Consider the following 15,188-nt stretch of genomic DNA (forward strand, 5'->3'; position numbering starts at 1 on the left):
TTCATGTAATCGTGTGCTGTTTTAAGGTTGCTAAGCAATCGTCAGTGCAATAGTCATTTTTAACTGAGAAAGCTGTGGCCCATCCTCCAGTTATTTTCATAAAACTGATTATCACTGGTGCAGCTACAGAAGCTCGTAGGCCTCTGCTTTGCTTGAAGGCTCAGTCTCTGAGTAAGAAGCTGCCGCATCTTGCACCTCCACCTAGTTTCTGAGGTACAATCAAGTGCTGATATATTGAACAGTAGGTGCCTGCACTTGGCCCACCACTGATGTCTCAACTGTCCTGGACAGTTTATAAGAATAATTGTAAACACATCCCGTGGGGTGGGGAGAAAACCTCGGTGACCTCTGTTGCATGGAACCTACAGAACTGGCCAGTTTAACCAGCCGCCTTTATTTGATAAGAAGATAAGGAGGCTTTGCTCACTTTTCCTGAGTTACCTTTTTGGTCGTAGCTGTGTCCGTACTTTTGTTTGCTGGGTTGGATAATACACACATTAACAAAAACCTTTTATGTTTGTTTCCAATTGATCCTGTATCCGGAAGTTTGCAGTGAGCAAATAGGAAGCTAGTTCAGGGACAGAACTCTATTTCCTGTGTTTCTGCTTGTAAGGGGAAAATGCTACCATTATTTTCTTCACAACCCTGCTATTGGTTACTATCACAATTTTTCTGTCCTCTTAGACTGGTAGATCACACCTGAGCAAACAGCACGATGTGCCACGGAGGAAAAGAGTCTACTTAAAATAAGTTCCTCTTCTGAGTCTTTGCCATATGAATGTTTCACATACTTGAAATTTAAGTTTGCTAGAATGAAACAGTGTAATTAGAATTTTAGTTGTAATGAAGTGTGTGCAGATTTCAGCTTAGCGGTGTTAGAAGGTCACATTTGCATTGTCTCGTTCCAGGTTCTACACTTTGCTGGTGCTGTCCACTGCTCTTTTTGGAAGGCCTCCTTTCAAGAATGTAATTGTAAATGGCCTAGTTCTTGCCAGGTTGGTGTGTATCAGTAATTTCTTGAACCAATTTTTATTTAAAGAATATTTCACTAAAGTCCCTGTGAATTTAATTCAGAAATTAAATCATGAATGGACTTTGTGAGGTTTATACATCCCAGCTGTGTTGCACTTGCTTCTTGCCAGCAGGATTAGTCCTTCTTAGAGAGAGCAAATGGGTAACAAGTCAGAATAGGAAATACTATGCATCATTTATGCAGGGTAAAGGAGATCACAAATGTAGATGTAGATGTAATTTTAAATAATTATATTTCATGCCCTTTACTTAACATGTAGGCTTGCCAGTGGGTGGGAGGGATTGATTCAAACCAAGTGTGTTTCACCCAGTTTCTCCAGGGAAGATGGATTTACTGCTTGGATTTGTAACTTGGGAGCCTCTTGTTTGCTTGTTTTTTCAGATGCCCTCATGGGTTCAGCAGTCATACTGAAATGATGTGCTAATGTATTATTGTCTTTGCTACCGAGAACATAATAGGGCAGAATAAATTAAGCTGGATTTTTGCCCGTTTATTACAAGAATTTGGGGAATTTACTCCTGCATTCTGATATTTTCTAGTGATGGTCAAAAAATGAGCAAAAGGAAGAAGAATTATCCTGATCCAATGGCTATTGTAAATAGTTATGGAGCTGATGCACTAAGGTAGGTTTTTTAAAAAATTCATGTAGAATCTGATGTTAATTGTCTGTTTATAGTAGACATGTACCAGGAGGGCTGCGTATGGGTTTTTGACAATTATCAGTACCAAGAAAGTTAATTTTGGAAAACTCCAGACCTGTATGGCAGCCAGTAGCTGAGTGGATGACCTAAAGAACTGGCAGTAGTTAAAGTGCCTGGACTTTAATACTGTTAGTTTATCTCCGTCAAGGCTGGTATAGACCAAAGCTGATGTGCCGAATGGAGGCCTCTTGTCTGAAAACATCTCCAGATTGTATAGATTCCACTCAGGCTGGCATGTCTGCAATTGCTGCTAATCATTGAGTTGGCCCAGTGAAAACTGAATGAAATCTTTGAATCAGTACTGTCAGATTTCTGCTAAATAGTTAGGGAACGATTACTGTATAATACACATAAATTTGTTTGCTGCTTATATTAATCATTTTCTAAAGAGAAAGTTTCCTTATTGATGATGAAATTATAGAGTATATGCTTGCAGTAGTGAAACCAGAAAAGCAGAACTTGAACAGCCTACTGCGTATATATATAAACTGTCCAGGTCAGTGATTAAACACGCAGTTTAAGTGTTTCATTAAAATTATACAAATGTATAAACATAATTATGCAGTCACCTGGTACTTTGGCTGGATGTACCAGCTAGGTACATAAAGTGGTACCTTGAGTTAAAGGCATAATAAAGACATGTTAATAACTGAGTACACTACCTATACATTTCTCAAGAGCTGTGTAATTCTTGCTGTATATAAGAAAACCTTACACTGTTGCACATACTTCATTATATTCTACAACCATATGTGGTAACGATTCGTCTGAGTAAAAGCCTAGTGTGCTGGGATTTTTTCTTTGAGAAAGATAGTTACTGCTGTAATCTAGATGATTAAAAAAAAGCAGATGTGAAATTCTGTATTTTTTTCAAGCTTTAGCAATTTAAAGACCAAGTAAATTATCTTTGTATATATGCTTACAATGGAGGGCTGGATGGATTTCTTAAATTTTATCAAAATTGTTCTTTATAAAAAGTCAAGGTGTATTTAGCAGAATGTCAGTGGATCTGTAGCTGAAACAATGAGTGAAAAGGCTTGGAGTTGTTCCTGCCAGAGATTTTAAATCATAAGTGATGTTTCAGTTGAAAAAAATTTTGCATTTTAAAAATCTTAAACTCCAGAAGTTACACTTCCATTATTCATGTTTTTTGATTTCTAAAAAGCTAATTCATTTTTCTGCCTGTATACTCTTTCTTTAATGTCACATTTATTTATACATACGCCCACACAGAGAGTAAAAAGCATTACAGACTGGGCTCATTTATGGAAGGAGCTCTGTGATTCAGTTGTCTGTGCCTATTCACTGAAGTGCTTGATGTGTTCTGTTTATAGAAAAAGCTACAATTGAATTTTTTCCTTGGCACTGCTTCCCCACAGAGTTACTTTAGCTTTTGCAGAATGTGTGTGTGTGTATGTATTATATACATGTGTGTATATATGCATGTGTGTATATATATATATATATATAAAGAATATCTATCTGCTTTAGGTACAGCTTTGAAGTATTCTCAGCAGTAACTTGATAAATAAATCAGCAGAAAATATTCATGTAAGCTGTTTAAATGAATATGGAATTGAATGGCAAGGGCAAACAGAAGAAATAGGTTGATTGCACAGTAAATTTAACAACCCAATTTCAGATTTCCTGAAGCTTGAATCCTGTGTGAAATCTGTAAGAATTGCCAAAAACAGTTATTTTGGTATTCCTGAGAGCTGTGACTCAGATTGGATAGGTGTTAAAGTTGAGTTATGTCAGGAAAGAAAAAATTTGCTTGTCATACTGCTTATAGGCCCATTGCTTTCCTGTATTTCGAGATAAGAATTGCTCTTACATTACTCTGCCCTTTCAGTCTGTTCTTAAAATGCAGAACAAGTAACATAATGCAACAGACTACTGCTTTAGAGAGATGAAAAAGTAGTTACTCTATTATTTCTCATACATTATTACAACAACCTGATAATATTGGTGTGATCTGAGGAAGGTTTTATTTTCTAGCCAGGGGGTGTAGCTAAACTGGCCACTTTCTGGCCACTGGCCACTTTCTGGCCACTAGGTGTAACAAAATTGTTAGAAATCCTCCTTCATCAGGTGTCTCATTTCTCTTTCCATATGATAATTGGCAGATCTTTATATTAGAATAATTTAATATTCTTTAAACGTTCACATGCTGTAAGGCAGTGTAGGTCTGCTGTATTAAACAAAAAACTGAAACCAGCTGTGGCCTTGGAGAGCTCCATTTTCTTTAGTTTCTTGTTGTAAAAGCTGTCTTAGGACTTCTGACAGTCAGATTCTGCAGAGAGCACTGCTGAGGTGGGTGCAAAGGTACAATTTAATGGATGCTTCATAGTTTTGATTAATTTGCATCGCAGCCTCTTGAGGAAGAAAACAGGGGAGACAATTTGTGGTGGTCATTATTTTAGGTGAGTCCCTAACTGCTAAAAGACCTGGGCTGTGGAGTATACCCTTGTGCCAGACTAGCTCTCATATTTGGCTTAATTTATTTTTTACTTCTGAAATAAACAAGTAAAATAAGCACGTATGCAAATAATTGTGATAGGTGGTTTGCTTTAAATAGATATATTTGTAAATTCTGGTTTCATTTAAGGGCTTACTAGTTCATTATCATGCCTAATTGTTCTGTGTTTTTGTAAATCCATAACCTGAATTCAGCTATCATGTTTAAAAACGCTTGGTTTTGTTTTTTTCTCCTTTGTGTTTTTTTAATACAGTTCTGTAAAAGCCAGTTTCTGTGCTGCTGATATTCCTGCATTACTGTCTTTATTTTTATGCAGGAAACGCTTTCCTAAAGAATTTATGATCTGCTATTCTTGAGTTTGCTGTGTCAGACCACATTAAGATTTTAAAGCCTCCTAAAGGAAGAGTTTGTAAAGATAAAGTTTAGAATCATGATTTTAAAGTTGATAAAGCATGAGGAAATGAGTTAATAAATTCATTTTTATTGGGAAATGCCAGTCTCCAAGAATTGTTTCATTTGTTTTTCATACTTCGAAAGTTAAATGAAGTATATTTAAATCAAGTTCTTGTGGAAGTTTTGTGTTACCTGAGAAAGACCTGGCTTCCTTTTGAGGTAACAAGAGAGATAACAATTTGTAAATGGAGAATTTGTGTAGGGAATAAAATGGATATGGATAAAGATGATTTTTTTGCAAACTGATCAAGGAAGCCAGGGGTATGTCTTGTCTCTGATGTGAGGAGCTGTTAGCTTAAGCAAGACTGTCTTGAGAAGGGTCTTACTGGACAGGGTGGATTTCAGGCGTAAATGAACATCCTTGGCTGCAGATGCCCGTGGTTCTGGAAGGAGCTGCTTCTAATAGTTAGTGTGATCTGAATCCTCTGCTTTGTTCTTTCCGAGCTACTTCTAGAGCTGAGGCACATTTGTATTTGTAGGAGGTACGTCCTTTCTCCTCTTCTTGGGCTGACTTTCTGACAACATCAATTTCAGCTTTTTTTACTGATTTCCCTTTTTTGTCTTGTTCAGGCCCTTGTGATGTGCCTGAAGCTTTTTCTAATTGATGGAAATAAGTTGATGGAGTAGAAAGTACTGTGTCATTGTTAAGGAATTCAAAATATTATTAAAATAATGGGTGCCGTTATAAAGATGAACATTAATTCTGTGCATCCAATGCTTGTTTTTATATTGTGATAGCATCTGAGTACCTGTTGTGACTTCAATTAACTTTTAGATTAAAAAAGAAAATTTGAATTCTGATTGAAATTCAGTATGCAGTGTGATAAAAGTAATCCCATGGTACTAGGAAGTGAATTATCATATGTTCAATATGTAACATGCTTACAATACTGTCCTTTTTAGGGTTCTTAGTGTGAGACTGCTCCCTTGGGTATTTTTCTCTTGCTATGCAGCTCTCAGAATTCACTGTGTGCTTAAGTGCATTTCTGTTACTATATTCAGTTTTAAGCTTTTAAGTATTGTGTTCTTATTTTTCAGGTTATACCTTATCAATTCTCCTGTGGTAAGAGCAGAAAATTTGAGATTTAAGGAGGAAGGAGTAAGGGATATACTGAAGGATGTCTTCCTGCCCTGGTACAACGCATACCGCTTTCTTGTTCAGAATGTTCAGATCCTGGAACATAAGGTACAGATCTCTTGAGTCTGGAAATGCCAAGGGGAAGAATTTTTGTGCTTTGTCCACCGTTACAGAGAATTAGTATCAGAGAGAGATTTAGGCTGGCAGAGACCTCTGGGTGTCACCTGATCTTGACCTTCTTGTTCAAAGTAAGGCTGACTTCAAAGGTGGGTCAGGTTGCATATGCTTGCTGTAAATTTCTGTATTTGCTGTTGGTACCCTATTTTATTAAACTAATCACTTGTGCATCTTTCTCTTCTTGACCAAGCTTATTACATAGAAAGCAGGACTGAAATGTAGGGGACCGTCGAGGCATAAAAGCTAGCGTTTCTCAGAGGAGAAACTCATGCTCTATTTTAGATAAATGCTATATTTTAGGTAAATGTGATGCTATTGCATTCACACTCCTGAAATTGGAGAACAATATAGGGGCTTTCCAGTTCATGGGTTTCTCCGTAAATAGCTCTGCTAGTCATGTTTTTGGGAACGCCAGTAAAAAGCCCAAGTACCACAAGTGCTTGAGGGAATTCTTCTGAAAAGTCCATATCAAGCCTTGACGGTTTTCTAGGGACTGTCTTATCAGTGTTTCTTCTAATAGCTTGAAGGAACTAAGTGTCACTAATACTGCTTTAAGTGCTGATGCATTTTCTTTGCTGTTACCCCAAATCGTGTAGTCAGGTATGGCTACATGTGCGAAAGGAGTGCTGCAAGTTTCTCTGTGCTGAGAACATTGCCTAATAACACACAGATTTAAAACAGAACTGCAAACAAGTAATGAGTTAGCTCAAGAAACTGTCACAGCAGCCACTGCTGAAAATGCCTCTCTTCATGTACTGTAACTTTAATTATGAATCTGCATAAAAATATTTAACTTGGGAATACTTGACGCTGAATACATTAGCCACAGCAATAAGATTGTCTTCTGTAACGTGACAGTTAATTATTTTTAAAAATTAAATTTAAATGTTAGTTAGAAAAAAATGAAGAAATGGAAAGAAAGGTAAATCATTTGCAATAGTGCTTTAGACTTGCAGATTACAAGTCTGCTAAAAAAAATGCTATAAGAATGACACAAATTTCTATGCTTCCAGAATGAAAGCAAGATTAAAGTTCCTTGCAGTAATACTTCATTTAAATTGAAGATTTTGCATGTATGCTGTATAGGTTCTGTTGAAACCAATTATAATCTTTCAGTGAAGATTAATGATGGAAGGCTACCACTTGCTAGTGCAGACTTCTATGGGAATGGAAGCTAAGCAAAAACAAGTTCAAACCTTGTATTACACGTGAAATTACAGTAGAAGTTTAATCACTTTGGAGAACTGCCATTTGAAGCAATAAAGGCTTTACTGAAGCTGACTTCAGTAAATAATACAGTAAATAGCTGACTTAAATGGTTTTATATTTTTAATAGCCCCTTTTGGGAAGAAAGTCTGGTAACTTCAGAGCCTAATATTTAATGAATGTCCTCTCAGGATCCCTAGAAGTCATTCCTCAGACAAACTTGTGTGTTGCCCAAAAATATATTTCAGTTTTTCCTCTTTAACCTGTGAGTTATCTCATGTGTGCTTTGCAGCTTTTTGCTGTGATCCTGTTAAATCTTGCAAGATCAGCCAAATGGAGGGTGGAAGACCCCAGTGGAAAATCCAGGTGCTTAAGCAGATAGTTTTGGTGATTCAGCAGATGTATTTTTCCTTTATAAATATTAAAACCATTACTGTGGACCATATTAGGCAAAACAGTGGGCTATTGGAAGTGCTACTGCTTAAATTAGATTTCGTGCTCAGGCTTTAAAACTTTTTCATCGTATTCTGCCTTCTGCAAGAGAAATTATAATTTCAGTCTTATAATTTTATGCTTACTGCAGTTACCCAGTAATTATAGTTGGTTTGATGCCTGCTGACCTCACACTGTGATTGCTACACTTTTGGGTGTGCAGATACTTTTTTTGTAATCCTAAAAAACATCAGCATCCATTTACACAGTATAAAGGATAGTTATTGGGTCAAATAATCTAAACAGATTTTTCATCTGGACTCAAAGGGAAGGCAAAGTCCAGAGACTTGTTAAAGCAGATGTTAAATACTGATTGTAAATTTAAAAAATTAAAAAAATAAATAAAAAATCCTCCCCCGCCCCATTTTCTGCTAGTTTTAAGAACATCCATGTGCAGATGAGTCAGACTGTAGGCACAGCACAGACGATTGTGTTTTCTTGTGATGTTGCTTACAATGCCCTACAGAATCAGTTAAAGTGTTATGAAATTTCTCAGATGGGTGCAAACATCACTATTCTGGCAAGTATCAGAATATGCTATTTACATTTAGATGCCTAGAAGTCTGCCTGTTTTTTCTTTGTTTTTCAGTGGGGGCTTTTGCTCTCGTATTTGTTTAACCTGGTGAAATTGCCACATGATCTTAAAACTCTATGCTTTAAATGCCATTTCCCTGAATACAACTCACCTTCTTAGTTGTTACGTTTCTTGTAAATGCTTTCGATCCTTCTGGGTGAAAGAGTTCTGTGAATTCAAAACTCTTACCCTGTATCTGGAAGTTATGATTTACACTGCAAGTGGGGAAGGGACTACTGCATACCAGTGTGTGCTGTACTACTTTCTGGCCCTTTATGCACATAACAGGCCTCCCTTGCAGTTGAAAGTGTTGTGTGGTGAAATCAGGAGCAGTGGAAGTCGGGTTTTTCTTTGGCTGTTTCTCTTGCATATGTTTCTGGAATTTGTGTTCTCTCTTAGGAACCCGGTGTAACACAGAGCAAAAGTGACAAAATACTTCTGGCTGAAAGGTGGCTCGATATAGAGATTGGAATATATACCCTTATGACTTGAAAATGTGTTTTGTGTTTTTCTGTTGATGATAGGAGGAGGGAAGAGAATTCCTTTACAATGAGAACACAGTTAAGGAGAGCAATAACATCATGGATAAATGGATTCTTTCTTTCACCCAATCACTCATACAGTTCTTCAAAGCTGAAATGGCAGGTATGCACATGTTGGGGGGGGGGGGGCATACGTCCGTTCAATTTTTGATTAGAGAAGTGACCATTTCATCCATAGACTTCCACAGTTCACTTGAGACTTACAGTTCAGATAAAAGGAAGGAAATCTTTAACCAGTTACAGTAATGCATAGAATAGTCTCTTTATGGGTGTGAATACAGATTTTGCTATAGTTGTTTGTGAGATGTTGAAAAGTGATGACGCTTTTTTATCATAGCTAATCCTACCAGTGTGGTGATGTGACTTCCTGCTGTAGCATCTTCTGCAGCGCTTGGAGTAATTAATACTGTTATAGTGGCTGAAAGATGACAGTGAAAAGGATTCCAAATAGAATTTAGGGAAGCTATAAATAAATAAATTTTAAATACAATGGGCAGTGATCAAACCAGCTAAATAAAAAATTTTTGAGTGATACAGGGCATGGGGACAAGCTTTTCCTTACTTTATTCCATGGAGAGGGTTTCTTTGTAATCATACTGGGAAAACGTACAAAGGACAGAATGCTGCTAATTTACTATGTAGCTTTATAAAGAAACTCTCACTGTTTTTCTCCATGTATATGTTAATCTTCATATTATATTAAGACAATTTAAATTGCAATGAGAAGATGCAGAAGCCCTTGAACTAGTTAGCACAATCCAGCAAGCCTACAAACTTGCAGATGAAGTCATGATGGGGATCTGAAGAGGTTTTAGTGCCTTTAAGGGCACTGGAAACCTCAATGCTGGAAAGAAGATGGCTTTTGCCATTGTAGTCCCTGTTTGTGAATAAATAAACAACCCCTCTATGCCAGTGATCTTAAGTTGCCATTGGAAGAATTTTTAGAAGCCTTTCACAGGTGTGCTTAGGCTTGGGGAAAAGAGGTATTAGTGGAATAACAGATAATGCCAAGCCGGAGTTCACAGGGATATAGGACAGTCCTTTTCTGCATCAGTCATCTCTTGTGCTTCAGCCCCCTGCCCTCAGACTGGCACGTTCATTCTCACCAAGACAAGTGAGATGTGTTTATTTTGCTACAGTAGGTAAAGTGTTATTTTGGTAATGAAGTTCAGGTGAGGTCATCTGAAACATCTCATTAAAGGAAGAAAGGAATCCTCAAGCTACCGAAGACAGAGTTATGATAAAAAGCACTCTGTTGTCAAAAACGTGTCTTTTTCCCAGGAGTTTTGCCCTTGATGTTTGATGGTGTTTGTTGAATTTCATCTATTACTAGAGAAATACACAGGGTCTATCCGAGTTTACATGCTCCCCGTTAAGAGGAAAATATTTTGAGGGACTAAATGATCTTCAGAGGTCCCCTTCCAACCTCAACCATTCTGTGATTCTGTGAAAGTGAAAAATTGATTTGTAAATGCGTACATGGGATCTTGGGTTAGTATGGGGTTTGAACAGAAATAATGTTTGTGGGAAGATGATAGTGGGGCAGAACTTCAATTCTGCTCTGGGTTTCTAAGAGGAAGAGGAAGCTAACGAAAAGGGATGTGTCAGCTGCCATCTTTACAAAGCAAAGAGATCATTCAAAGAAACTTCCTGTTGTAAAATGGCAATGTAAAGAATTCCAAGATTGTAATATTGATATTAAATGCTATTGACTTTTGTGTTAGAAGAAGATATTATGATGCATTCATCAATGACATGATGACATCAGTGACAATGACATGATTGATATATCCCATTTGGAAATGAGTAATAAACATGGTTTTTCAATTTATTTTTCTGCATAAACTCTGAATTCAGTCAGATGGATATTAATGATGTGCAGTAAATGAGTGTACTGTGACATGATACTCTGTTGTACTAATATTTAAAAAAAATCTCGTTTTGATTTTTTAAGATTTGCTACTTCAAATGACTTGAATCAGGAAAAATGTTGTTTGCAGGAAGAGGCAAGGAAAGGTCATAATTGTGGCTGATAACCTCAAATCCCGAGTAAAGGCAATAAATACACTACACAAGCTTCATTTTAGAAGCTGATTTTGAAAATAATGAACATATGAGTGCAGAAGCTGTTGTAGACCTGACACGATGGCAGCAGAAGTCAATGATGGCATTTGCCAGCTAATGCTGTGCAGCTCTGTAACCCGCGAGATGTGTGTAGTAACTTGTCTGCCACATCTAAAATGCAGCAGAAGCAGTGTTGCTGAGGTGATATTTGGGTGCTATCATTGAAGGAAATGGCCCAGGTTGTACCATAACGTGCTGTTTGTGCACCACTCTGTATGACCATGTATACAAGTGTGCATGCTTGAGGCTCTAAATGGCAAGGAGACATCATGGGTGGGAAAACTTTGCAATTAAGCTTGGCTTCTGCTATTTATTAAAGTGTAATTTATAGTGGAGCTATATTTTACACCACTTTCCTGCCCCTAGAAAAATGTTTCCATGAAGTGGAACTTAATTAATTCTGCCCCGATTTCTACTAGTAGCCTGAATATCAGCATACCTCAGCACCCTCCAGCTTTGGTGTAGAGACCATAAAAAGACTTCAGGAAAGTATATATAATAAAACCTCCATAGCTGTGGTTTGAGGAGAGCTTAAAAACTCCCCTAACATATGCACTTCAGGACAGTGAGCCAGTTGACATGATGCTGCTTTCTGGTGCCTGCTAGTTGTGGAAAGTTGTCGAAACTGACCTGTGTTTAGGCCACACGCCTCAACACGTGCTCGTGTGTGAGGAGCTTTTTGGCCATTGTGTATCATCCCTTTAAATGGGTGCTCAAAATGGAGGTGTGGAAACACCTCTCTTCAGGAGTGCTGGAAGTTAACGTGCACCGGTCAACTCCTCAGCAGCAGACAGGGTAGCTGGCTTAGCATCAGGGTGATGAAAACTAGCTTAGCCAAATTAAATACATGCCAATGAATAGTTGCGCTGTGTATTTTCTCCACCGAACCCCAGCTTTTATTATGGAAATCTCGGTGGTTTGGATGCTTGAGCTTTTACGTAGGGCGAGTGATAATATAATGGAAAGATGATATGGAAAGTAATAGAGCAAGCAGCCCTTCATGTTTTACGGGGGCAAAAATCCGTATTTCTGAACATTAAGCCTTATCATACTTTTTGCACTACTTAATCGTTTCCTCTGTCAGGCACTTGTACAAAACAGCCGATCTCCTGATGATTGAAATGGAAAGAAATGTGTGTGTGTCTGCAGACGTGTGCACGTGCTTCCCTGCACCTGCATGCATCTTTCCTGAGTCCTGAAAAAGTGACATTTCACAACTTGGTTCATAGGATTACAGCTGTAGTGAGGGGAGAAATGCATGCTTCCAAGCTAACTTGAATGTTGTGTTAAATGTATACTATTCCTTAATGTTTTTTGTGTGTGTGTGCTTTATTTTGTTTATGAACCAGTCTTCTAACTAGATGATTCATAGCTATACAAGAGCTGGGTATTTCTCAGGAACACACATTCCCACGGAAATGTCTCCCCCCCACGGCATGAATCTTCTGAGGTTTTCCTTTTTAGGTTTAAATACAAGTACTCTGCCTTTAAAGCCATTTCTATTTTAGAAAATGCAATGAAAAGCATAATGAAGCTTTTAAAGTAGATACATTTTATTCAGCAGTTGCTTGATTAATGAAACTGATTCAAAATTGACATGAAGAAGTTCCTTGATTTAAAAAAAAAAACCAGTTGTACACGAGTTTTACCTTAGGAAGCTAAGTCATATTTAAGCTTTCAGTTGTTCACGATATTTTTTTGAAAGTTTTCCCTGTTGCATCATGATGTTCATGATGACCTTGTTTTTTCTTCTGGCAGTTCTCCATGCTTTTAAGTTATGCTGAACTTGGAAAATACAACTTCATACCTCGTCAGGCTTGCTGTTACTTTGCTTTCTGTCTGCTGAAAAAAAAGCAAATAATTCAGGGAAATTTAATTAAAATGGGTGTCTCATTTTAAATCTGACAAAAAAAAAATCTTGGCAGTAATTTATAATAAAATTCTATTGTGTGATTCTACAATAATTTCCGGTGAACTTCTCGTGACTTGGCTGTATTTATAGCATGTACAAATGTAGGATTTGCCAAATCCTTCACGATTAATAGTCTTTTATCCACTGCCCTCTCTACAAGTCAGATAAAAACATAAGGCTTCTGTCATGCATGTTTGTGTAGGATTAGAAGAGTAATTTGGCGGTAGATGTTTGTTTTGTAGCATGAAACTTGATGACGTGTATTTCCTTAATGCGGTTTTAACATTTAACATAACAGTATGTCTAATCAACTTTTTAACCTTGCTAATGTAAGTGCTTCTGCTTAAATTTTATGCTCAGCACCAGAGCTGCTACTGATAACGTTTCTTTAAGAAAGAAGATAGATGTAGAGGGCAAATATTACCTACAGTAAATATTTTCTTTCTAGCTTACAGGCTGTATACTGTAGTCCCTCGATTAGTGAAGTTTGTAGATATTCTGACCAACTGGTATGTTAGAATGAATCGCAGAAGACTAAAGGTATGTATCTACCTCTGTGGTCTTGTAACATAAACAAAATCCAAGTCTGCATTAACTTAATACATAGCAGCTTCATGGTATTAAGCAGAAATCTATATGCTGTCTTCCGAATATGATCAGTTTGTACCTGAGAGTGGAAGATGAGAAATTAAAATGTTCTTTTCCTCCTTGATTTATGAGGAAAGCCAATTAACCAACAGAATGCACTGTAACTCAGTTTCACTTGCTGGATGAGATTTTGAGCAAAATGAATATAGTTCGGAAAACCTATTTATTGCATTAACATAGGAAATCTTGGAAATTTACAGAAACGCATTTAGAATTTACTGAAATGAATTTAGTGATGCTAAAATGGTACTTGTTTGTTTCTCCCTCATTGTTTCTAATCTTAGTTAATGCTTTGAATAGGGTGAGAATGGGACCGAAGACTGCATTAGGGCCCTGGAAACCTTGTTCAGTGTTTTGTACTCCATGTGCAGACTTATGGTAAGGGAATTACATAACTAACTGACTTTTAACATAGTTCATCTAAAAGCATGCATCTTGGTTTCTAAGTTGACTGTAGAAACTGGGGGTACTGAGACTGAACATAGGAGGAGAAAAAGTATATTGCTACTGACTTAAGCAGCACAGTTCGTTCTCCACCTCTCCCTTTTGTTTGCTTATCTGCAAATATCAACTGGCTTAAAGAGACATTCAGACTTCCCTTCTGATACCCAAACACGAAGCTCAGAAAGCAGGTCAATAAGTAGTACCAATTTCATCATTTAGTTCAGGCAGCATTTTGATTAACTTCACAGTTCTGCACTGAAGACACTGTGTAAACATCATGTTTTTGCTGAACTGTCCTTATTCCATTCATAAGTATTACTGATTCATAGTGTACAAACAATAAAGAAAAGATGGTGAAAGAATGAATGCAACATTACAGGCACCATATACTCCATTCATCACTGAACTGATGTACCAGAACCTGAAGACGCTTATTGATCCAGCCTCAGTACAGGAAAAGAATACTGAAAGCATCCACTACCTCATGCTTCCCCAAGTGAGGTAAGAGACAGCTATTCTGTGGCAAAATGGTGGGTGTTTTTGTTTGTTTGTTTTTAATTTGCTTTTCACAGAGAAGTGCTTCTTCAGTTATGTGTGTTGAAAACTGCTTTGAGTAACAGGAAAAGGAGCTGCTTTAATAATAAGAATGACATAAAGTAACCAAGAAGAGTTTTAGGATGATGGTTAACACATTTTTTTCTGTAAGTGCAAAATGTTCAAGTTTTAATTAAACTGATTGCTAGCCTCTTCACTGTAGGAGAACATTTCACAAGCAATACACTTTGCACTCGGCTGTCAAAGCTGGGAATTTTCTCTCCATGTTTAGGCAGCAGACTTCTAGGTTAAAGGATTGTAATGATAGGAAGGAAAACAATTTGGAGGAAACACTGTGTTGGAAATGTGTATTCCTGCTTATGGTGGGTGAGGAATATCCTTTTCACTCTGCAAACCGTACTGGCTAAAAGCTATAATGTTTACCTATAAAGAGCCCCAGAGGATTTCAAAACCTCCTTGCAGGCCCTACAGTCGCGAGAATGCGAGAATCCCCTCATCTCTTGGCAAATGCTGATGCCAAATCCCATGTGGATTAGAATTATTGTTTTGTGTGGACCACATATGGAGCCAGCAGAGTGAGTTCTTTTGGCTACAGATCAGGAATTTGGACCATTGTCCAGAGATTGCCACTTCCTTGTAAGAGGATGCGTAACACAAGAGGGCTTTCCAGATGGATCCTTTTTGTTTGAATGCAGATGGGTGAGGGTTTTTTTGGAAGTGCTAGAAAAAGGTTTAGCTCAGTGATGGTTATATCAAATGTAAGTCCTGGA

At 37.4% G+C, this 15,188-nt stretch overlaps 1 protein-coding gene across 5 annotated transcripts in view; it reads left to right on the plus strand.

Moving 5' to 3' along the window:
* Window positions 1–15,188, plus strand: part of IARS1 (isoleucyl-tRNA synthetase 1) — a 133,217-nt gene that overhangs the window by 86,941 nt on the left and 31,088 nt on the right. For all 5 annotated transcript variants that reach the window (XM_067003042.1, XM_067003044.1, XM_067003040.1 and 2 more), the window contains exons 18-24: window positions 909–995; window positions 1,573–1,656; window positions 5,705–5,852; window positions 8,718–8,838; window positions 13,220–13,311; window positions 13,720–13,797; window positions 14,243–14,364. In XM_067003042.1, the coding sequence (XP_066859143.1) occupies window positions 909–995; window positions 1,573–1,656; window positions 5,705–5,852; window positions 8,718–8,838; window positions 13,220–13,311; window positions 13,720–13,797; window positions 14,243–14,364 (732 nt within the window). The remainder of the gene's footprint in view (window positions 1–908; window positions 996–1,572; window positions 1,657–5,704; window positions 5,853–8,717; window positions 8,839–13,219; window positions 13,312–13,719; window positions 13,798–14,242; window positions 14,365–15,188) is intronic.

Source organism: Anser cygnoides, chromosome 10 (assembly GCF_040182565.1).
Source record: "Anser cygnoides isolate HZ-2024a breed goose chromosome 10, Taihu_goose_T2T_genome, whole genome shotgun sequence".
Lineage (NCBI taxonomy): Eukaryota > Metazoa > Chordata > Aves > Anseriformes > Anatidae > Anser > Anser cygnoides.